At 45.4% G+C, this 25,989-nt stretch overlaps 1 protein-coding gene across 1 annotated transcript; it reads left to right on the forward strand.

Annotated features, from left to right (window-relative positions):
* Window positions 1–494: 494 nt before the first annotated feature.
* On the forward strand, window positions 495–24,066 carry LOC311245329 (protogenin B-like; the record flags this gene model as incomplete). Its single annotated transcript, XM_084335165.1, has 18 exons — window positions 495–561; window positions 1,184–1,483; window positions 6,234–6,378; window positions 6,956–7,089; window positions 7,206–7,502; window positions 10,145–10,304; window positions 10,429–10,676; window positions 11,639–11,803; window positions 12,215–12,520; window positions 14,263–14,448; window positions 16,967–17,062; window positions 17,179–17,365; window positions 18,833–18,960; window positions 20,126–20,296; window positions 21,379–21,561; window positions 22,329–22,452; window positions 22,558–22,687; window positions 23,638–24,066. 18 exons carry the CDS (start codon window positions 495–497, stop codon window positions 24,064–24,066), a joined length of 3,456 nt encoding a protein of 1,151 aa, XP_084191291.1.
* Window positions 24,067–25,989: the final 1,923 nt, after the last annotated feature.

Genomic DNA, 25,989 nt, shown 5'->3' on the forward strand with positions numbered 1-25,989 from the left:
CTGGTTGAAATAATGTTCCACATAAATAATAAATTCTCTGTATATTACCACTTGGGGAATCAGTGTCTGTGGTCCAGGTTAAATTAGACAAATTGTCCTTAGAATCATCCTCCAAGTATAGCCCACCATAGAGATGTGTAATTGTTTCCAACGTGTTTCACCTTTGGGCAACGATTTTATATATTTTATTCTCACTTTATTATAACCTTTCAACTGCATACGCTGGACATCACAAATTTTTTAATGGACAACTCTATACATAAAAGCAGCGCTGGTCAGTGCCAGTGGTCTTAAGGCGGGTCCTACTGTCGTCCTGAACAAGAGGCGTCTCCTGGAGCGCATGCGTCCGAGGGAGGGCTGGAGGGGTGGGGGCCCCTGGTCCCCCTGAAGAGCTGTCGGACCAGAGTCATTAGTAATTAGAGGAGCAGCCACGGGCAGCACGCAGGGGAGCGGCGCGGTTCGCAGTGGTGAAAATGACAGAACAATCTGGATAAATGGCGAAGTTTAAAATGAAAGTCTTCCAGCATTGGCTGTGTTTTGTTTTGTTTATTCCACTATCAAGTAAGTGTGTTTTCCCCCTCCTTGTTATTATTACATTATAATGCTAAACCTGGTTGGTGGTAGTCGTGTACTGACCGTAGACTGCAGAGCATAGTCTTCTATTAACGCAGGAATGACGTTTTGGCCAATGTGCAGTTGTTTTGGCCAATGTGCAGTTTTGAAGTTTTGAAGCCAGTGAAGACAATGCACAGGTTTTTGCTAAACCGAATTATTTAATTGCTTATGCTACATAAAATCATATGCAACAGCAATTGCTTCTCAAAGGTGTGTTCCCCTTCTTAATAGTCGAGTCCGTTTGTATAGTGATGTTGTGTGATATTTATATTATTGTATTGAATGAAGCTACAGCAAATATGATAAAACACCTTTAATGTTATTCATAGATGACGAATCACTAAGTGCCATACTATGCTATAACGACATTATTATTAAGCATTGCCATGGCAGTATACAATAACAATGCATACTTAAACACATGTATGTTCAATGTTCATGTTTTGGCCTGAGGTACGAAACATACATTAATGCCTGTGTCTCCTGCTCTAAAGCGTTTTTTTGAGAGATAGCGCGTTCTTTCACCAGTAACAAGCCCTCTAGTAATTGTCATTGTCCTTCTCTCCAGGTGTTCTTTGCTTCAGTGAGTTGTCCTTCATCACAGAGCCCACTGATATCACAGTGATACCAAAGGACCCGGTTGTCCTGGACTGCCAGGCACACGGACAGCCTCCGGTCACCATCAGGTGGCTAAAGAATGGAGTTCGCTTGGCAGAAAGCGATCATGTACAATTTCTGTCCAACGGCTCCTTGTATATACCAAATGTGAAGCGAATCAAAGGGGACTCAGACGAAGGGTTCTACCAGTGCCTTTCTCAGAATAAATATGGAGCCATCCTAAGCCAAAGATCACGTCTGACTATCGCAAGTAAGTACTCAGCTCAGAGTGAAATGATTTATTCAGGCCTGTGTGTGTGTGTGTGTGTGTGTGTGTGTGTGTGTGTGTGTGTGTGTGGACCGTGGGTAGAGTTTTGAACTCGCTTGGTGATGGTGTTCACTTTGACATGCATGCATCAGAACAGGCAGGTTTTCAGGGCTTATTACCCTGGAGATGGGAAGCAGATGTACCTCACCCCCCCCCCCCCCCCCCTTCTCTCTTTTCTTTCCTCTTCATTGAGGAAGACCCTCTAAAGTCAGGGTTTCCTTGTCACTGGCAGTTGTTGGAAGTGGGGGCCATGCCTGAGTTAAAAGCTGTCAGTGCCGTTAAGAGGCTGATTTTAGGAGCCAGTTAAGGATAGGTGGAGAGTCTATCTGAAAGCCAATAAATGCTCCTGTTAATAGGCAACGCCTGAGTTTATAGTCTGTTTGTTTTGCAGGGAAAGTGACACGTGCAGAGGTTGATGCACATGCACGCTGTGGCAATTCTCAGTGAACATTTTGAATTCTCAGTGAAAAAAGTTTGAAATTGGGCCTCTTTATTTTCATGTTAGTGGTCTTGTATTGTCAGTCTGGACTGCGTTTGTGTGTAATTGTTCAGTGCTCTGCTACCCAGAGGAATCTCTAAAAGGCCATTTGCCTTTTACCTTTTGTCTGGCTGCCCCTGGCTGCCCCTGGCTTTTCGTTTGTCCACATATCAGTGGATTGGACAGCTGTGTCTATTCAAATGGCCTGGGCTGACCTCAAACCGTTTATACCCCATCCTAACAGATATATACCCACTGGATAGTCAGGGTGAAACTTCTCACATGGCCTTATGAAATACCATGAAAATATGAGAGAAAATAAGATCTTAACATTTGTGTTCGTAACACCAAACAGAACACCACGTAGTGGCGCTGGAACAGAGTTCAGGAGTACTAGAAAGTAGAAACCCAACAAGTGTTGTTCGATTGTGATCGTCGCTTATCTACGGAAGTATTGCAACTATTACTATAATTTCCTAAGAAGCCTACATTAAAAAACAAAAAAACAAAGAAATGTCAAGTTTGTTGAGGAGTCCAGGCATTGGCAGTGAGAGGGTTAAAGGTTTTGGTCAGCTGTAGGGTGGAGGATGGGCTTCCTCCAGACTCCCCTTCTGTCCAGAGGCCCTGGGGGTCAGAGGTCAGCTTGGAAAGGCTTTGTGATGTCACTGGCGTGCCCTGGCTGGGCTGCCTGGCTGTCCTTTCTCCCCACTATGGGCCCTTTTCACCAGCCCTCTCCCTCCCCAGCTTTGTCAGGCAGAGCTCCTTTTGTTGAACACGTAGGCCTGAGCCCAATTTGTCATGTGAGTGAGCAGGCCTCGTATTCCACGCAGGGAAAGTTGTGGCGTTCCTCTCTACAAACACTCGTTGCCTTAGAAGTCAATATAACGTTGACATTTTGATGGTCACTCAAATGCTTTTTTTTCCTCCTTCATTTCTATTTTAGGTTAAGGTGAGGCGGGTGTGTGACATCTCCAGTTAGGTTAGGGTCAGGGTTAGGGTGAGGGTTAGGTTTATAAACAACCTTTTAAGGTGAAAAGAATCTAGGAAATGCGGGTGCCTTCCAGCCGCGACCCTCTGAATCCTGTTAATATCCAGGAAGTGTTTTACAAGTCTGTGGATTGCATCACCGGTTGCAACATTTCCTAGACTTAAAGAGTATGCAATGTAGCCTAGACTTAAAGGGTAATGTAGCCTAGACTTAAAGGGTATGCATGTAGCCTAGACTTAAAGGGTATGTATGTCACAGGAAACTGGAAGAGAAGAGGAAAGAATTTGGTTGTTTACTCAGGTAGACAAACCTACCAAAACCACAGGCACAATCGACCAACAGCAGTGGCTGGTGTTAACATACCTCTCTGTGTCACAGTGTTTGTCTCTCTGACATCTCCGCCATGATAAAAACATAGGTCACATGATACTCACATTTATACTTTATTACAACTGTAACCATTTGGTGTAGGAAAAAGGCAGCATATATGCAAAGCTCTCCTTTTTCTTGTAGACAATAGGCAAACCGACTTCGATCTGCACCCCCAATTTTGGGCTGAAATTGGATGGACAGGGGGGCTGAGGTGAACTCTGACCTCCCCCGGAGAACCTTTGTGCTGTTTGACCTGGCTATTGATCTGCTCTTTACCATGGCACTGACCGTATTAGCAGACAGGCCTGAGGTGGCCACACCCACCGGCTGCATCACAGAGCCACAATAAGAATATATATACATACACACACACTAACCTTCTTACTGTGCTTTACTATTATGTACTTTGCTACTAAGTAATCTTCTATGCCTATATTACTACCTACTATGCTAATATGTCTATACTACTATGCACTCAAGAGTGTAGCACTCAAGTTCAACACTGTTAGTGTTTGACGAACAATATCAATCACCCTTAGCTGCCAGAGTTTTACCCTTCCTGTTGACTTGTTGTACACAACTTCTTATAAGTTGCTTTGGATAAAAGCGTTGATGACTTAAATGTACATTATACGTTACATTATCTTAGAGCACTTCTTGCACGCCGTTGAAGGCTTTTTCCTCACGCTTATCCTTCCACTGTGTTTTAGAGGACAAGATAAGAGACGACCAAAGCGCTTTCCTCCGTGTTGGAGGGTTTTCACGATGCTGCTGCTCATCCATCCAACTGTGTTTTCTTTGTGAATACAGGATTGGTGACTAAATGATTATAACGCAGACATTTGGGTTGATAATCTGTCTGTCTGTGATTTTAGCATGTGGAGATACAGCCTCCTGTACTTGACTGTTAGAATCTCTTCATCTTTTGGACCTCGATCACAGTGTGTCACCCGAAGGACTAGAGTGAAGTGCGGCCAGGCCCATATTCAGAGGAATCCTCCAGGAATCATTGTATAGGCCTATCGTAAATGCCACCCATTTTTAAGAATTCACACAATGTTCACCCTGTGCCCCAGGACAGTTCAGTCAATATGTGTGAACATGAACCGCTCTCTCTCCTGAAGTTAGAAAATCAAGAGACTTCTATGAAGAAACCCCTCCGATCTTGGATGTGACTGGAATGTAAAATCTGGGGATGCTCCATAAACTCTGAATGGGGGACTCTGACTTTATGAGGCCATAAAATGTTTGTGCGAGCTCTTAACACCCAAATGAGGTGTTAATCATGGTTGAGACGTCCGAGCATTTCCAAAATATAAACCTCATTTGGGTGTAAGATCTCACACAAACACGTTATGGCCTCGCAAAGCCAGAGCCTGCTCATTGTCTATGGAGAAGCCCCAGGTTTTACATCCCAGTTACATCATCGACCGGAGGGTTCTCTCTAGGGGTTCTCTCTAGGGAAAGCTAGGGATTTCTAGCTTTAAGAGAAAGTGGTGCATGTTCACAAATACTGATTACACTGTCCTGGGGCACAGGATGAACATTGTGTGAATTCTTAAAATGGTCAGGAATCCCCCTTTAATATTACAACACAATATCAGGCCATAAAGGAGACCGGCTCATAGGCCTGGTTTAGGCTCACGCTTCACTGCACACAACAGTAGGGTTACCAGTTATAATTATGTAATATTGATGCAATTAGGCTTTAAATAAAATGAATAGGTCTTCGTTCAAATCTCCTTAGGCACACACTTTAAATGTTGAGTTTCAGTGTGTGTGTGTGTGTGTGTGTGGGGGTGGGCGGTCATTGATTTCCTTTAACATGATATTGACTTCCTTGCTGTGACTGAGGGGGGCGGAAGGGTTTTATCACCTTAATTGAATGAAGGTTATTGTTTATACCCGATAGCCTGTTTGTTAGATAAAAGTATATATCCGAGTGGCGACGTATTTAGGGCGCTTCTTAAAAAAAAAAAAAAAAAAGGTGTTCTCTCTAGAATGCAACTCTGTAAAATGTGTTCAGTATCACATTAAACCAAGTTTACAATCTCTTTGTAAAGGGTTTACATGGCACATTAAAAGGCACTCATCTATAGAATGTAATGTGATGTCATTATTTCATCCGTGACTTCTTACAAGAAAATTGGCTTAGGTGCGGCTGGGTAGCGCAGTGGACTAAGCACTCGCCTACCACCGCAGAGACTCTGGGATCGAATCCAGCTGTTGGTGGTGTCGGTGGTACCTCCGGCTTGGTCAGTCTGTGTTAGCGGGTGGGAAGCCGGTGGGGTATGTGTACTGGTCGGTGTAAAAAATTAAATAAAAAATAGGCTTAAAACATACAATTTCTTCCCATATTTCACTATTAATTATTTTCCTAGACCCAAAGGCTGATGGCAATCTTCCTTGTAGAGAGAGAGAGACTCCATTGATTAGTGTTTATCTATGACAATGCATCAGTCAGTGTCACTCTTCCATTGATTATTGATCTGACCAGCTGGTCAGTAGTATTGGATCTGATAGCTCATCTGCTCAAAGGCAAGATCATGGTAGCTTGCGCTGATCAATTCCTCTCACAGATCCAGTTAACATCCATCATTGTCAAGGCTTTGCATGCGTAATGCACTACGCAAAAACGAAAGTAAAATGCAACGATAAGTTCATGTATGTAAATCATTATCCATAAAACATCTTATACATCATTGAAGCAAAGACCCATTTACCTCATAAGAAGTTCACGATGGAATTGTTTTGTCGAAAAACACACGTCTACACTTTCTTTCAGTCAAAAGAGTTCCTGCTATCCCACGATCGCTCCGGGTTTGTTTGAAATATATATCTATTTCATATCTCAGGTATCTCACAAGTTGTGGTGCACCCTGTGCCTGTGGAAGTGGCCGAGGGCTCGGTGACACGGTTCTCCTGTGAGGTCACTGCCAACCCTCCTGCCACCATCACCTGGGAGCTGAACCAGAGCACACTGCCCCTGGAGACGGACAGGTACCCGATCACCTCGCGTCCTCATATACCTACTTATACACCTGTAGGTATATGGGTTATACCTGCATATAACCCATATAACTCTGTATGATAGCATGTACAATAATGCTGTATATACCATATATTATTACCATATATATATATCTACATCTGTCTTTACATACCGGCATATAATCCTTTTTACATATCTGTAGATACTAAATATATATCTGTACATATCCCTTACCTACTCTTATTAGTTACACTGCTGGCCTGTATGACTTACTACCATATTGTCTTTATACCTGTATCACTGTACATATTGGTATTACAACTCTGCACATACATCAATCTGATTAGCACTACACTCAGTAGTACTAATTTATATATTTTATATCCAGTTTAGTCACCTGTACATTGTATATTGCCAAACTTCCTTTTGTTGTACTGTACTTGTGCTGTATAATGATGACAATACATTTGAATCTAATCTAATCTAATGTTCTAAGAATGAATCTGAGAAGACTATGAGTCTTTTAGGTTGTTGTCGTTTTCCCGGCTGTGACGGACCCTTATATTCCCCCCTGTGTGTTTCTAGGATTACGGTTTTGCCCAACGGAGTTCTTCAGATGCACAATGTACAGATGGAAGATGCCGGGCGGTACCGATGTGTGGCAACTAACATCGGCAACCGCATGAGGAGCAGAGAGGCAACGCTGGCCGTCAACCCTGGTGTGTGGAGTTGCATCCAATGCATTTCAGACAAAGAATGTTAAACCTGCAAATGTATTATGTACAGCATAGTGATATGTACTTATTTGTGGATGTGTCCTTGTTTTTTCCTCAAGGTGCCGGTCCTCCATCTCGCCAAAGACCCCGAATCATCGCCGGACCTCAGAACGCCACCGCCTCTCTGCACCAGACGGTGGTGTTGGAGTGTGTGGCGACAGGAAACCCGCGGCCCATCATCTCGTGGAGCCGCGCCGACAGCAAGCCCATTGATGTGTACAATGCCAGAGTGCTGGGCAGTGGGAATCTGGTGATCACTGACATCAAGTCCCGGCACAGTGGAATCTACCTCTGCAGGGCCACCACCCCCGGCACACGCAACTACACCATCGCTGCAGCCAATCTCACCGTACTGGGTAAACTCCTTTAATAACCTAGTACCTTGGTGCATTTGGTAACTCTTTTTTAGTAACTACTACTACTACTACTACTACTACTACTACTACTACTAGGGCGACAGTGGCTCGGGAGGTAGAGCAGTCGTCTGGCAATCCGGAGGTTCCCGGTTCGATTCCCGCTCCTCCCGGGCAGCGTGTCGATGTGTCCTTGAGCAAGACACTTAACTCCTAATTGCTCCCGATGAGCAGGTTGGCACCTTGCATGGTTGCCTCCGCCGTCGGTGAGTGAATGGGTAAAATGTGAGTAACAAATTGTAAAGCGCTTTGGATAAAAGCGCTATATAAAAAAGCAGCCATTTACTACTATTACTACTACTACTAATATTACTATTACTACTACTACTACTGCTACTACTACTACTACTACTATTACTATTACTACTATTACTATTACTATTACTACTACTACTACTATTACTATTACTACTATTACTATTACTACTACTACTACTACTACTACTACTATTACTATTACTATTACTACTACTACTGCTACTACTACTACTACTACTATTACTATTGCTACTACTACTGCTACTACTACTACCGCTACTACTATTACCACTACTACTACTACTACTACTACTACTACTACTACTACTACTACTACTATTACTATTACTACTACTACTACTACTACTATTACTATTACTACTACTACTGCTACTACTGTTGCTACTACTACTACTACTACTACTATTACTATTACTAATAATAATAATGGATTGGATTTATATAGCGCTCTTCTCTGACTGACTGTTGCTCTGACTCAGAGCGCTTCACAGAGTCCATTATTCGTTCATACACAGTCATACCGGTGGTGGTAAGCTACAATTGCAGCCAGAGCTGCCCTGAGGCAGACTCACGGAAGCGTGGCGAATAATCAACGCCTACGGCCCCTCCGACCACCACCAACATTCATTCACATGCATACACATTCATACGAGGCAAGTAGGTTAAGTGTCTTGCCCAAGGACACAACAGCAATGGGATGGACATGGGCTTGAGCGGGATTCGAACCACCAACCCTTCTATTCTACTATTACTATTACTACTACTACTGCTACTACTACTACCGCTACTACTACTACTACTACTGCTACTACTACTACCGCTACTACTACTACTACTGCTACTACTACTACTATTACTATTACTACTGCTACTACTACTACTACCGCTACTACTACTACTATTACTACTGCTATTACTATTACTACTCCTACTACTACTACTACTACTACTACTACTACTACTACTACTACTACTACTACTACTATTACTACTGCTATTACTATTACTACTGCTGCTACTGCTGCTACTACTACTACTACTACTACTACTACTACTGGGGGCGACAATTGCTCAGGTAGAGCAGTCGTCTGGTAGTCAGAAGGTTCCCGGTTCGATTCCAGCTCCTCCCGGGCAGCGTGTCGAAGTGTCCTTGAGCAAGACACTTAACCCCTAATTGCTCCTGATGTGCAGGTTGGCACCTTGCATGGTTGCCTCCGCAATTGGTGCGTGAATGTGAGGAACAACAATTGTAAATGCACCATTTACCATTTACTACTACTGCTACTACTACTACTACTATTACTACAACAACAACTACTACTACTACTACTACTACTACTACTACTACTGCTACTGCTACTACTACTACTACTACTACTGCTACTCTCTCCTCTGCAACTATTGCTGCTGCTGCTACTGCTACTACTACTTATGTAGTGAATGAAAAATATTCCAAATCCATTATATTTCTATATTGGAGATTTGGGATTTTATATGATTTAATTATCTCTTGTAGATCTTATAGTGATCTTCTAGAACAGCGTGATCTTATGGAGTGAGACTGTGTGGAAATATTTTTAGCTATGATGGAGAGACTGGTTTTTAGGCACTGTTTTTAGGTGATGCTTTGTTTAAGTCTCTTTACTAGTCTTTTAATAAATGGTAGGCATCAGAGTATGTTTTAAAGAGTCCATATTATGATAATTTCCAAGTTAAATATTTAAATGTTCATGGTCTATTTACAAACATCTGCATGTTCTTTTTATGGTAGAAAAGCACCTAGTTACAGCTGTACTCACTCAGCAGTCAGGCTCAGTCAGCCTCAAACAGTCTCTTGTCTCTAAATGAAAATTAGCTGCTTCTCCCCTGTGCTGCTGCTGCACTTCCTGGTTCACAAAATTCAGATCAAACTGTAAAACTAGGCATTGCAGATCAGATCCAGAAAGAAAAGCGAGCCTCCATCTTGAAAAACAGACACACAAGTCAGGAGTCAGACCAGAGCGGATCAGGGATTTTTTTTTATTGCAAGAGTGAACAATAATAAACATCAATAGACATATATGCCAAGAATAAACTATTGTGTTACATAGTGACGTAGATATGTAATGGAAGAAAAGGCTGGTCTACAAACAAGGTATTTCAAGCAGTTCAGGAAGAGTGATTCCTGTCAGAGAGAATAACTCTGTTTGGCTGGACTTTGGATTGTGTAACTCTGTAGACGTTCTACATGCACCTCCAGCTATATAAACCACAAAAAGCACAATATGGCTTCTTTAATAATTTTTCCTCAAACATTTCTGTTTCAGTGGCACCGTCCATAACGGAGAGGCCTGAGAGCCAGACCCGTCCTAGAGCGGGCACTGCCCGCTTTATGTGCCAGGCTGAGGGAGTGCCCTCGCCCCGCATCAGCTGGCTGAAGAATGGAGAAGAGGTGCACTTGAATGGCAGGATCAAGATGTACAACAGGTATTAACGCCACACAGTCATACATTCTCTGATAATAATAATAACTACAGATGAGATAAGGAAAGGTGACCAAAGTCTTAACACTGTAAACGTACAGTAACAGTGTTGTGTTTGTGTTTTACAGTAAACTGGTGATCACCCAGATCATCCCCGAGGACGACGCCATCTACCAATGCGTGGCAGAGAGCGAGCAGGGGTCTGTGCTGTCCTTGGCGCGTCTTATAGTCGTCATGTCCGAGGACAGACCCAGCGCCCCGAGAAATGTCCACGCAGAGACCATCTCGAGTTCAGCCATTTTGCTGGCCTGGGATAGACCACTCTACAATGCGGACAAAGTCATCGCCTACTCCATCCATTACATGAAGGCTGAAGGTGAGACCATGTGTCTGCTTATCTTGTCAGTTGAAATATGTTGATGAAATATGTGGCGGGTTGAAGGCATGGTCCACCGTCCACCACAACAAGCCATGTAACTCTTTTATGTCCGACCAGCTCTCCTTGGTGGAGGCCATCTGTTGTTCCCATGCAGAGCAGAGGTCAAGGAGGACTTAGAATGGAAACTTCTCTAAAATAACAACAGGCTTAGCCTGCCTATTGTCCACTACTTACTCTGCCCGCTGTTAAAGGGACAGGACCGATTTTTTTTTCTTAAAGGGAAACAACAGACGTTAAAAAATAAAATTAAAATATATTTAATACAATTATTAATATTATGTAGGGGTAGTGCAACATGTCGGAAAAAAGCCTGCTATGGACTCATGCCTGCGTATACATCGACAATGTGCTTGAGGGTTTCCTGGGCGTCATTACTGAGAGTGCCATCACTGTAATCACACCAGGTGACTCAATGAGGAAATGAGTGGAGCACCAAATTTAAGCATAAAATACATATTCAATAATAGGTAGAGGTACCATTTGCTGGAAGAGGAAATGCCTATAAGCTAGGACAGGTATATCTAACATTTCTGGATTTTCTTTGTTTTCATGTTATACTACCCTATAAATAATATACATTCTCAAAAGAAGAATGTCCGTTGTTGCACTTTCAACTTTTAAAGGTGATGCTAGCGGTAGATTGACAGTTTAGTAACTCTTTGTAGAATAGAGAACAACGTAAACAAATTCCTTGATATTTGATTTAGGTGTGCTTTAAGCGGCCTGGAGGCAGGTATGTGGCTCCGTCTTGCATAACTTAAGGTGTTTACAGAAATGACGGGTGACATTCAGAAGCTAACCCCAGAGTGTTTACACGCCACATACCAAGGCAACCTTTCTTCTGTGTACGTTCGGGGGGAATCTTAACCTCATCGATATCCTTCTTCGTCGCACGTCAGGTCTGAATAATGAGGAATACCAAGCAGTTATTGGCAACGACACCACCAGCTACATCATCGATGACCTGGAGTCGGCGCGGAACTACAGTTTCTACATCGTGGCCTATATGCCGATGGGAGCCAGCCGCATGTCGGACCAAGTCAGCCAACATACCCTGGAGGACGGTAAGCACCGAGCTCTGTGACTCCCAGCATTCCTTGCAGTAAATCACTCAAGTAGTTAGGCTAACATGAAGGATGAGTGTACCGAGGGTGGTTTTAGGAGGGATGAAGGCTCATGGCGTGTCCATTGTTAGCACATATTTTACCCTTATGGAGAATAGTGTCACAGCAGTTTGATAGCAATTTCAGTCTTGCCATGGTAACCAGCCACTGTATAAAAAACCACAATACTACCATGGTAAAAGTCATGTATTAGCATGGTACAACTTTTGCACTTAAATAATACCATTGATGTAATCCAATTTGATAGCAATAGTAATATCAATAATTTCCATAATTTATGGTCACTACCGTAATAGTCTTTCATAAGTCATAGTGTTTAACCATGTGTGGTATTTTGTGTTTTTACTGCAGTGCCCCTGCGTACCCCGGAACTGAGTCTGACCAGCCTCAGTCCCACCGACATCCAGGTGAGCTGGCAGCCTCTGACGGCCAAGCTGAGCCGCGGGCGGGTGTCCGCGTACCGGCTCTCCTACCGCACAGCCGCCGACAACGCGGTGAATTCCGAGGAGCTGGCCCAGAACAGCACGGAGCACATCCTGGAGGGCTTGCAGCCCGACACCATCTATCTGCTCCGCATGGCCGCCGCCACCCGCGTGGGCTGGTGCGAGCCCTCCGCCTGGACGTCCCACCGCACACCCAAGACCTCCAGCAACAAAGGTAAGAGCCGTGGGGATCGGTGTCACGTACACTTCGGGCGCTTGTGATGTGAAGCTCGCGTTGGAGTTCTTCTGGTCCACTGTAACCACATGTGCCTGTGGTGGCTTGCTGTGTGTGAGCAGTTTCCCGTAGTTCTTGGGAAGAGCATTAGTTATTCTTTGTAGATAATGTTTGAGTCCATTCTTACAGTCACTAGAAGGGAAGGCTTCCAGAGTGCCGATAAGCTAAATAGTTCATTAATAATGACATAATTCCATTTTTAATCTCGTCTCATCACACTTGACATTCACCATGAACACACTGCAGGGAGAGCTGAGCGTACGGCCGCCTGCCTCGCCTCTCTTGTCAAACGGGGCGTTGTGCTTCTCATAGCCTGCTACGTGGATCTCTACAGGCCCATGCAGAGTGTGGATCTCTACAGGCCCATGCAGAGTGTGGATCTCTACAGGCCCATGCAGAGTGTGGATCTCTACAGGCCCATGCAGAGTGGCGTTGTGCTGCTCATAGCGTGCTACGTGGATCTCTACAGGCCCAGGCAGAGTGTGGATCTCTACAGGCAGAGCGGCCAACTCATGACCAGAGTTTGCTCTAGTAGCATTGTCCCACAGTCTTTGTGTTGGTTACCCAGGGACCTTTGCCCTTAGCTGTCAGTGGTGTTAGAGTGGCCTCAGTCACGGGTCATAAAGGGGGGGCCTCAGGCGGCTGTGTGGGGGGGAAGAATAGCCTCTTTTCATTGGCTGTGTGGGGGGAAGAATAGCCTCTTTTCATTGGCTGTGTTAGGGGAAGAATAGCCTCTTTTCATTGCCCGTGTGGGGGAGGCTGTTTGTCCACCTTCACTGCATTTCTGATTTTCACAACTAAGTTAAAGCCACACACTTTGATGATGTGGAGCGAGGAGCAGCAGCCAAAACATCAGATTTGTGAGAGAAGGTGAAGAGCAGGTTATGGAAGTTGACTAGTCTGTGGTGTGTATGTATGAGTTGGGGTTATTGTGAAGCCAGCTGTTTCTATTCAACTCTGACCCGCAGGCATGCTTATTGCCTCATGTGAAGTGATGCACAATAGTCAAATTAAACCATTTCTGAGGGACCATAACCATTATTATCTCAATAGTTTGATCAATAATGTTGTTCTTTGTTTGGAACAATATTCTGCATTAAACAAAACAATATTATTTTCATAAAAACCTATAAATGAACCTATTCCACGGTCCACCATTGGAAACAGAAAAAGCTAAATAATTATATTTAATTTGACCTTTTTATTGTTGTATTTTTTAACACATTACTTGGTATGAAACTGTGCGATCAGTCGACCTTCAACATTAGCTGTTGGAGGAATTGTAGCCACGTCCGGCATTACTTCTTGGACAGTATGACTCTAGGTCAGTATGTTCTAGGTCACAATGCCATAGTTTGTATATGTGTTCATCAAAATGGAAGCAGGTGACATCACTATTGATAACTGGGCCACCGAATATTTGATGTTGCTAGCTCACAAATCTCTTACTAAAGTAAAAGACCGGTATCCTTTTATAATCATTCTACGTTTCATTTTATTTCCACTTGCAGCCTTTTCAGTTTGTTTTTCTGCAGATCAATGTGTATTGATTTGATTCCCTCCCTCATATACAGCATTGAACTCCATTTGGATCAGACTTGGGTTTGTGTTCCTTTGCTATGGAGGTGTATCTCTCTTTTCAACCCCCCAACTCTCTCTCTCTCTCTCTCTCTCTCTCGCAGTGCCTCCTGCTCCTCTTCTTCAACTGGAGCCTCTGAACTGCACCTCCATCGTGGCACGTTGGCACACCTCACCGGGGTCTTTGGCTGCTCTGGGTTACCGTCTGTGTTACCACGAGGAGGGCCAGCCAGAGCAGCCCACCATCCAGCTCCTGGCCCAGAACTCCACCTACACCATCAGTGGCCTCGGTGAGTCGTGTGCATTCCTCCTGTGTTGCTGTAAAGACATTTAAATTAAAGAACTTTTAACCATGTTAAATTGTTCTCGTACCATATTCGGATGAGTTTCGGGTCTAGACAGGAGACAAGGGAGAGTGACCCGCCGATCGTTAAATCAGAACGAGCTCCTATTTTGCATGGCCCAATTTATTTCAGTTGACAGTGACATATTAGTATTAGCATTCTCCCTGATCAATATGGGCTGACCCGCTTTTCCTAAACAGCAACCCCCTCCACCAGCCCTGGCTGCAGTGTAGTATTGTGTGTGAGCACAGACCCCCCGGGGGTCAAGGGTCAGGGTCCAGATGTCCCTCCCACCCACCATTTCCCATCCCCTGGCCTGCATAATTACCCCTGGTCATTGTGCTGCCTGGCCAGAGTCAGAACCGCCCCGAGACCCTGACCACTACCCAACCCCCCCCCCCCCCCCCCCCCCTCTTTCAGCTGGACACTGGCGCATACAGACAAAGACCTCTGGGATTTGGCCAGAGCTGGCCAGAGCCAGTGACCTCTAGCCGTGAGACGACAGACCCAGGACGAGGACCCTGCCCCCACTGTTCATCTGTCCATGTAAATAACCCACAATGGTCCAGGCACAACAGCCCCCATAGTATACAGCTCCAGACTGACCCTTAACGTATACGATGTTCTCCAGTTTCAGTCTCAGGCTCAGATGTTTGTTTCATGCCCGTTTCTCCTCAATATAGATGAAAATAGAGGCATCTCCAGATACATTTGAAACTGAATGCGTTTGTATTGCCTGTAGCAGCCTAGCAGGAATAAGTCTCTCTTGGTTACAGATGAGGCCACCCACTAGAAATTACTCAACAGTATCACTGACCAGTTGTACCAATATCTGCTCTCTGCGCCGTCTCCAAGTTGAAGGCTACTCGACGGGGGCAAGTAGGAAGAACAGGAAAGGGAAACAAAAGGGGCCCGAGGTCCTCTCCCACAGAACCAGGATTCCTTCTGTTCTATCTTGGCCTGACCCGCTGACCCCAGTCAAACCCCCCGGTCCCATGGGCCTAGGATCCCAGCAGCTGAACGCTGCCCCCCCAGCTCCCATCCCCCCGCAGCTGGCCCCGGACACAACGCCCCCACTGGTCAATACCCATGGGCTAACCTTTCACACCAGAGGCATAAAACAAATCTTAACGCTCCCTAAAAATGTCCTGATTTAGTGTGGTGTGCTGCAATGGTGTCTTTTTAAGTTTAAAAACACAAAATGTTAATTGCGTCTTTTCAAAGGGGAAGGCTACCGCGAGCCGTTCTTTGATGGTTTCTTCCTGGTTTCTCCAGAGCAGAGAGCAGGAACCTCCTAATATCCTGTGGTTATGTCATTAGCGCTGTAAGTGCACAATGCAAATAAGACCTCGTATCACCTCCACCTCGGCTGGCCTCCTACACAGCTGCCGCCTCGCTGTTCATATTGTATTTTACAGCACAGCCTACTGGTTATAAAGTCTTTTTATCTTTTTTTACTGTTGGATGAGGGGAGAGAGAGTCTCACTTTGTGGCCGTGCTGCTTGCGTTGGGGTTCAGTGGACGTGTCACCCTGGCTCCTGGGCCTCCGGGGCTGCCCGCTCCTTCGCAGGGCCTCCCCCTCCCCCTCCTCCTCCTCCTCCTCGGTGACACCACATGATAGATGATAGGCTGCGGTTACTCAGGAGACCCTGCATTGTCCGTGAACGGGGGGGGGGGGGGGGGGGGGTTAGGACCTAGAGAGTTGCCCTCTAGTGCTTAATGAACGTGGCCTTCTCTCTAGCCCACTTTTCTACCGAAATAGGAGATGGTTTTTTTTATCAACTTTTTCTCCTCCTTTTTCTGTGATTTTTCTCCCATCCCAATTTACCTCTCGTGCCAATTCTCCCTCCCCTGTCCTGATCGTTGCTCGCATGTGCCACCCACTGGCCGGTCGTAGGGAGGATAGAAGCCCATCACATGTCCCCTCCGATACATGTGGAGGCAGCCAGTCACATCTTTTCACCTGCCAGCGTGGACTCTCATTGGTGAGGAGTAATATGTAGGAGGCTCACACTGCCCCCGCCATTTTCCTGTCTCTGCTGTGCAGGCGCCCTGACCGACCTGTAGGAGTCGCTGTTTACAACGACCAGACTACCACCCATCGACTCTCCTCCCGCTGACTCTGCCAATTGAGTCAGTATGACGGCCGGCCCAAGCCGGAGGCAACGCTGACAGCCGGATTCGATACCGGTGTCTCTTGCGTTGGTGATGAGCGCAATGTCGGCTGCGCCACCCAGCCGCCCTAATAGGAGATGTTTGTTAACTGCAAATTTAACAGAGGAATTTGCAGGGTCTGATACCAAAAAAGCGACAAGATACTTTGAGCTTATTTGACCGTTCAAAAGGTAGGACTGCGGCGTGTCATTGTTAGAAATGCTGGTTTGATCAAGCCCCCTGTTTTAGTTTTTGGGAATAATGTCGAGCAGAAGGCGAGAGAGATGACAATGTGTCACTTGCCTTCCAGATCCAAGGAGGAAGTATCACGTCAAGCTCCTGGCTTTCAACCACCTGGGAGACGGCTATCAAGCGGATCAAACAGTCAGCACCCCTGGCTGTGTGTGTAAGTAGACGACCACGAGCCGCGCTCTCCAATGTCTTCCAGCTCAAAATACAGTGTATTTGGTGATTATAATTGTGACTAACGTGTGTTTTGTGTTGTGTCTCTGTGTTGTTCAGCGACTAGAGATCAGCCGTCAGCGGCCCCTCCAGCTCCTGACCACGTGACCGCCTTGGCCAACAGTCCGTCCACAATGTCTCTGCGTTGGAGCCGTCCCGCTTTCACCTCCAGGAAGACCGTCAGCTACACGCTCCGCTATACACCCGTGGGGACGCACAACGCCTCCGCTGTGCGTTACCTGCAAACGTAAGTTGGAAGGAAACTCCGTTTACACAGCAATATAGCTACGGTGTAATACTATTGACCTCTGACCCGGAGAAGCTGATGTTTATGATCGAAAAGGCCTCACAAAATGGCATTCAGAGTGTGTCTCGTTTTTTGAGGTTTGATGCATTTCGAATGGAACGAGACTTAACATCGGGACGGACTTGATTTGAACGTTGCCCAAAGATCACGGCATGATGGGATGAGTGATGTTGATGTTGATGATGGCCTTCACTTCGTTATCGAGGATCAATGGGAATAAGGTTTTATCTGATGGCAGGTTGCAAACAAGGATTTAGAAATCGATAATCATATTTTAGTGGATAGAATGTTTACGCCATCATATGTGCTTCTAATGCCTTGTCTCCATTAGCCGGGGTTTAGCCATGCTGTGGCCTTGTCTCCACTAGCCAGGGTTTAGCCATGCTGTGGCCTTGTTTCCACTAGTCAGGGTTTAGCTGTGCTGTGGCCTTGTCTCCACTAGCCGGGGTTTAGCCATGCTGTGGCCTTGTCTCCACTAGCCAGGGTTTAGCCATGCTGTGGCCTTGTTTCCACTAGTCAGGGTTTAGCTGTGCTGTGGCCTTGTCTCCACTAGCCGGGGTTTAGCCATGCTGTGGCCTTGTCTCCACTAGCCAAGGTTTAGCCGCGCTGTGGCCTTGTTTCCACTAGTCAGGGTTTAGTTGTGCTGTGGCCTGTTTCCACTAGCCAGTACACAGTGAGCGTCTCCATTGTCTTTAGCACCTTTCACAACCTGGTCAGACCTGACCAAAGCTGGCTAGGACTGTATCATCATGGTTAACTTGTGTACCACAGTTGTTGGTGTGACTTTTTAAAGGTTCCCTAGCTCCCTAACATCATAGTACCATGCTAGACCATGGCTAGCCCCAGCCAGGCTGAACATAGCTAATGGAGACACAAACCCAACCATACCATACCATGCTAGACCATGGCTAGCCACAGCCAGGCTGAACATACAGTAGCTAATGGAGACATGGCATAAGTGGATTTTCATCAACGTTTTGGCATGTATCAATTGTTAATAGCAAACCACTTCACCACAGTCTGCAGTTGTTTTTAATTATTTTTAATATTTAATTGCTTGACTTTTATTATGTTTTGTATGTCTCGACGTCATTGTAAATGAGAGCTTGCTCTCAATGATCCATCCAGATAGTAGTGATGAACAGCTGCGCCGTGCTTCCAGGGACACGAGGTGACGAGACTACAGTTCTCTGATCAGTTTACCTTGTTTCCCCCTCAGTACCAGGGACACGAGGTGACGAGACTACAGTTCTCTGATCAGTTTACCTTGTTCCCCCTCAGTACCAGGGACACGAGGTGACGAGACTACAGTTCTCTGATCAGTTTACCTTGTGTCCCCCTCAGTACCAGGGACACGAGGTGACGAGACTACAGTTCTCTGATCAGTTTACCTTGTTTCCCCCTCAGTACCAAACAGAGTGTGACGGTGGAGGACCTGCAGCCAAACACCCGCTATGAGTTCGTGGTCCGTCTCCATGTGGACCAGATGTCCAGCTCTTGGAGCTCAGTTGTTTACCACAGGACTCTACAAGCAGGTAATGTACCTGGACATCACTCCACTTTGAAGAGGACCATCTTTCATTCCTCTGTTTTCCAAATCTAAATCCAATACATAGCCCCAGAGCTCCACTCTGTAGTTTTATTTATTATTATTATTTAAATTTTATTTTGGAATAATCACTAGCAAAGGCGGCTGGGTGGACTAAGCGCTCGTCACCAATGCGTGAGACACTGGTATCGAATCCGGCTGTCAGCGTTGCCTCCCGCTTGGCCGGCCGTCATACTGGCTCAATTGGCAGAGTCAGCGGGAGGGAAGCCGGTGGGTGGTAATCTGGTCGTTGTAAATAGCGACTCCTACAGGTTGGTCAGGGCGCCTGCACAGCGAGGAAAGGGAGATGGTGAGGGTAGTGTGACCTCCCACATGTTACACCTCACCAATGAGAGTCCGCGCTGGCAGGTGAAAAGAAGTGGCTGGCTGACTCAACTGAATCAACCCTCCCTAGATCGACCAGTGGGGGGCACATGCGAGCAACAACCAGGAAGGGGAGGGGGAAATTGGCACGACTAAAATTGGGATGGGAGGAAAAACACAGAAAAACAGAAAAAGTAAAAGAAATAAAATAAAAATAATCACTAACAAATGCTTAGAATTTGTTTCTAATCTCAAAACGGGGCGACAGTGGCTCAGGAGGTAGAGCGGTTGTCTGGTAATCAGAAGGTTCCCAGTCCGATTCCGGCTCCTCTTCTGGTGTCAAAGTGTCCTTGAGCAAGACACTTAACCCCTAACTGCTCCTGATAAGCAGGTTGGCACCTTGCATGGTTGCCTCCACCATTGGTGTGTGAATGTGAGGCATAGGTTGTAAATAAATGCCATCCATTTGACCAAAACAACCAACCAACATTCATCCAACCACATCTCAAAACAAAAGAACCAACATTGAGCTTAGACGGTGCTTCTTTGTATTCTAAATCTGGTGGGAGAGGGGTTAGGACCGCCACATCCATACAGATCATGTCTAGCGTCAAACAGTGTTCCAAGGCTCCATCTCTCCTCTTGGGGCACATTTTAATCAGCTCTAAAGATGTGTGATTAATGTTTTTGACTCTCTAGACTCTAGAGGGTTTACATTTCTACTCCAAATACTACATACAGAAAATTGTTGTTGTGCGATTTTGAACGTTGGATCTTTCCGATCGCAGCACCCAGCCTGCCGCCCGTGGGCGTCCGGGTTACCCTGATCGAGGATGACACGGCCTTGGTGTCCTGGAGAGAGCCTGAGGAGCCCAACGTGGCGGTGACACACTACACCATCCTGTATGCCTCCCAGGGTGCCTGGCTGGCCGGGCGCTGGCAGGTCCTGCAGAGGGAGGGTGAGTGGGTCTAGCCTCTGCACCTCACCACACCGCACCACACCGCACCACACCTCACCTCACCACACCACACCTCACCGCACCACACCACACCGCACCGCACCACACCACACCTCACCACACCGCACCTCACCACACCACACCTCACCACACCGCACCACACCGCACCTCACCACACCACACCTCACCACACCACACCTCACCACACCGCACCACAGCTCACCGCACCACACATCACCACACGCACCACACCTCACCACACCTCACCACACAACACCTCACCACACCGTGCCACGCCACACCTCACCACACATCACCACACCATGCCATGCCACACCTCACGCACCTCACCTCACCACGCCACACTGTGCCACACCACTCCTTCCCTCATGTCGTTTCAGTTCACCGCACCACACTCCTTCCCTCACGTCTTTCCAGTTCGCTAGTAAATGTGTAGCCTCCCCTGACCTTGGCAGCTCCGGGGGTAGAGGCACACTGATAGTATCTGTAGTGTCGGTATCAGTGCTGATACGGTACAGTACGGAGCAGGGGGCGGGTTATAACTTGTGTGATTATCTTGTAATAGGACCAAAACTGGTCTTCGGGAATTACTCTACAGTATATGTATGTAATAAAGCACTTTGGTGTTGGTGCACCTCTACTCTGAAGTTTTGTTTTATTTGCTATTTATACTAGGAATGCACCGATAGCGATACTGGTATCGGATATTGGTCCAATACCAGGCTAAAATAGAATATGATTATCAAGAGAATTTCCGCGATACTAAATCTGATACCAAGAAAAACGTCCAACGTGCCAGAAATTAAAGCAAAGTGATTTGGTGCATTCGTTAACTCTGCCCAATGACCCCAAAACGATGGTCCAAGTCTATACTGTTCATTAAAAGTAATGAATCAGTACTCTGTATCGGCCGATAACCAAAGCCTGTGTATCGGTATTGGGACTGAAAAAAGTTGGATCGGTGCATCCCTAATTTATACCTCTGATATCAATCAGTTTGCTGGTTGTTAAGTACGTTAACGTTGTTAAATCACGGTCTCTCGTTCTGCTGTCGTCGACAGGGACCAACACCATGGCCCTGCTGGAGAAGCTGGAGCCGGGAAACGTGTATCTGGTGAAGATCTCGGCCTCCAACCAGGTGGGCGATGGCCCCTTCTCCAGCATCGTGGAGCTGCCTCTGCAGCGTGGAAGCTCCCACCGCGGGAAGAACCCCAGGCACTCCGACAACATCCCAGACACCACAGGTCAGTACCAGACCCCGGAACAAACACCATAAGAGAGCTCTTTAATCCACCACAGGTCAGCTCCTCCCGGCTGCGTGTCAAAGTGTCCTTGAGCAAGGCACTTACCTCCTAACTGCCCCTCGATGAGCCGGTTGGCGCCTTGCATGTCTGCCTCCACAGCCCGTCTGTTCCAGGGGTAACACTACCGGGAGGTTAGGGGCTCTGCTACCAACTTTGGATAACAGAGTATCATATAGTGGTGGTGCTCTGCATCTTCTGGCCGCTTGAGACCAACTCCTATCCAGGCTCCTGGGGGGTCAACGAAGCGAAGCAGGCTATTCTCTGCCCTCGCTCCACAATGGTGGAATGAACTTCCCACCAATCAGGACAGCTGAAACCCGTCCAATTTTGCACCGTTGACAAAAAATACACCTTCAATCAATATCTGAAAAGAATATTGTCTTTTACTCTTATGTACTTTACCACTATGTACTATGTTACTATCCCTATACTACTAACTACCATTCTAATATGTATCTACAACTATGCACTCAGAGTCTAACACTCAAGTGAAACACTGTTTGATGAACAATACCACTGGCCCTTAGCTGCCAGAGTTGTACCCCTCCTGCTGACTTGTTTTCACCTTGTCACTGTTGTCACTTTGGATAAAAGCGTTCAGCTAAGTTACTAAATATAAAATGTTAAATGTACATGTTTTGTTCATCTCTTTTGGATAGCCTAACCTTTCTGTATATACTGTAGCTGATGTGACTGTTGTCTTCCAGTGCACTCCGATGGTCTCTACCACATAGACCAGAGGTCCATGACAGGCATCATCGTGGGCGTCTGTATCGCCCTGGCCTGCATCATCATGTGTGCCTTGATCCTCATCAATAAAGGCAGATCCAGGTATATAATCATTTATACTGGTAACACAACTTACCACTATTCCACTAATTGGACACATGAAGGGATTTTGATTCAAATATTAATCTTTGCCTGTGTAACTAATAGGAAATGCTCTAGTCCTAAGGTCATCGGTGTGGGGAACGGCGAAGGTCCTGGTTCGTCCCTGGCGAGTGAACACGCCGAGAACGCTGAGGCCCTCGTGCCCATGATAGATGCTCATTTTATAGATGCCAAGGTGAGGTGTAATCCCACCTATAACGGGGAACAATGAATGTGATGCGTAGGGGACTGAGCCCCTGAGGACACAATGTATTTCATATGTATGGTAGAAATGTGTTTTGTCTTTTAAGAAACCAAGTTAAATATTTATATCTCCATATCTGTCTGAATAAACCTGCATATAATCCCTATAATATACCATACACATTTATATATATATATATATATATATATATATATATATATATATATAATATATATATATATATATATATATATATATATATATATATATATATATTTATTCACATCTGTATGTATATACCTGCATATAATCCTTTTTACATACCTGTAGATATTATATCTATATCTGTACATATCCCTTACCTACTCTTACTAGTTATACTGCTACCATAGTGTCTTTATACCTTTATGACTGTACATAATAATACTATAACTGTACACACATCTGATTAGCACTATCACTCAGTAGTACTCATTTATATATTTGATATCCAGTTTAATCAAATGCATGAATCCATAATATTTTTGGGGGAAAAGCAATACTTTTGTTCCACACCTTTCTAAAAGTTCTGTGGATGTATTATTTTTTGTAAATGATTACTCTACATAAAAATGTTAAAACGTCTATATTAGCACCTATATATAGACTGTACTGTGTCAAATGCTAAATGTGGTACAATGGTCTGTATCCCTGATGTATCTTCTCTCTGCTCCAGGGGGCAAGGAACATGGTTATAAGCAGCGCCCATCTGGTCCACAGTAGCAATAGAAGCAAGAGGTGGCTGTTCTTCAACAGGGAAAAACTAAACCCATCCAACATGAGTGACGTAAGAGACATTAAATCAATTCCAAATATCTTCTAATATGTATTCAGTCAAATGAAATGTCGCTAGTATGTCGACAAACATGAAATAGTTTTGTTCTCTCCTCTGGTGTCCTCAGGCCGAGAACAGAGCCTGTCTGTATGAGGCTGGGAAGACGGTCCTGACGTACGAGGAGAGGCTGGGTTCGGCGCCCCTCCAGCCCTCGTCCCGGGAGATCATTTACGGGCCGCACCAGTCGGAGAGCTCCCAGGCCAGCGAGGGCAGCCAGGAGACGGGAGACTCCGGTCACTATTCCAACGAAGAGAGCAACGAGGAGATGAGCAACCCAACTAGCAGCTGCAGCTCCAGACCTCGGTCCTTCGGGTCGGCCGACAACGTCGTCGTTCTGGAGGAGCGGAAGGCCGACTTTAAAGTGGAAGACGAGGAGGAGACGTCGAGCCACACCCTCCGTTGCTCCGCCGCCACTCGGATCTCGCGGTCCAGCTGCGTGTCGGTTGTGGAGTTCTGTGATCCGGCCCGGTGCACGTCCCCACTGGCTTGCTCCTGACACCAGGTGGACCTGGGCCTGCTCTCTCCAGCAGCTGAAGCTCTGCCACCAGGTGGACCTGGGCCTGCTCTCTCCAGCAGCTGAAGCTCTGCCACCAGGTGGACCTGGGCCTGCTCTCTCCAGCAGCTCCTGACACCAGGTGGACCTGGGCCTGCTCTCTCCAGCAGCTGAAGCTCTGCCACCAGGTGGACCTGAGCCTGCTCTCTCCAGCAGCTCCTGACACCAGGTGTACCTGGGCCTGCTCTCTCCAGCAGCTGAAGCTATGCCAGTTCTACGTCCTTTAGCTTCCTGAATGCCCCCCCCCATGTAATCTTCCGTGGCACAAGGGATCAAGGAGCTAGCTGTTATTACTATGTGGGAAAAAGGCGTGTGCTTCTGCTCTACCTCAGGATTTTGTATGATTGTTGTAGCTTTTTTTTTTTTTACTGTCTACCTTTTATGTCTGTGTGTTTGGTAATGTCTGTCCTAAAACCAAAGCTCACCCACGATGAATGTCCAAAAGAATGTCAAAATGTATTGTGATACATTTTACTTTATATTTAAGTTCTTTCCACTGGAGCAAAAGGGGCGTAGTCGACTCCTCTTTGCTGATTGTCTACCTCAGTTTGTGTTTTTGTATATACATTACTACCTCCTTTTTACAGTATATTGTGCAGTATTTTATCTCGACTCAGGGGACAAGATTTAAAACCAGCTTTTCATCGCCATGTCTTCTTAACATGCATTGGTGCGTTGCTATGTAGAGTTATTTTTGTTTGAACGTTTCTCCCGAATTTTCATTTTTAAGATTGATCGATCGCTTTTTACGTCTCACATTACCTGTCTTATAATGTTGTGGAAACAATAAGTGCATTAGATGTTGTCAACCCGTTCGAGTAATATCATACCGGAATTGGTTGCCATTGTTCTTAGTGCACTGAACCTTTTGAGAAGCTTTAACATGGCCTTAGTGTGGAAAGGGCTTTGCATTTTTATAGATATGAGATCCAAAGATGGGAAAGGATTCACCCAAAGAAAAGAGCTTTAGTAGAATTAGAAATCAAAAGTAGATGTACGTTAGAGTCTGTATGCCAAAAAAAAAATATTGCCAAATGATGTACATTTCCTTTCAGAATGACGGTATGAAAGCTTTTCTCAATGTAAAATGTCTCGATCCCGGGTGAAAGCTTTAAACCCAAGTCTCTCCGGGCTTGTGTTCCATTTGCCTTCTAAAATCAACGCTAAACGCAACGGTAAAACACCGGTGCTATTATCCAAAGAGTTGTCTGCTTCCTCAGATGGGTATGGCTTTTCATTCAGTTTGTCCTTGGTACGACGTGGTAAATAGTATTCACACCAGACCAAATCCAGTGTGTACCGCCAGTGATGGACGACGGGCGACGGCCATGATTTGTATTGTTCTTATTATATACGGTCGTCTTGTCACTACTCACCAAGAACACTGTATGGGAGAAAGATATATAATATAATATTCCCTGTCCCGGGGTGACAATGACAAGGATTCTGACTATCAAAATGATACCCCTATGTGTGAAGAGCAACATAATCATTTTTTTATATCTATGTACCACAAATAATCCTAACCAAAGAAGTTTGAAGTCTCTGTTATTTAGTGATTATCTTTGGTTTGCATTTTTTTTTTTTTTTTTTTTTTTATACAATATTTGCATATTAATATGTGATATGATTTTCAAGGTTTTTGATAGAAAGGCTTTTTTTTTATGAAGATTAGTCTGCCGATTATGATGCATTTGTTTTACGCTTGAGAGGTAAAAAAAGAAAAAAAGGAGTTCTGCTGTTAATTCGATTGTGACCATGAGATTTCACCTGGAAGATATTGAGGTTACTTTGGGAGCTGAATTATTACATTATCTTAATGTTTTAGCACCGTTTTTTTTCTTTCTTTAATAATTTTTTTTGTAA

The sequence above is a fragment of the Notolepis coatsorum genome (assembly GCF_963971535.1).
Source record: "Notolepis coatsorum genome assembly, chromosome: 18".
NCBI classification, from domain to species: Eukaryota; Metazoa; Chordata; class Actinopteri; order Aulopiformes; family Paralepididae; genus Notolepis; species Notolepis coatsorum.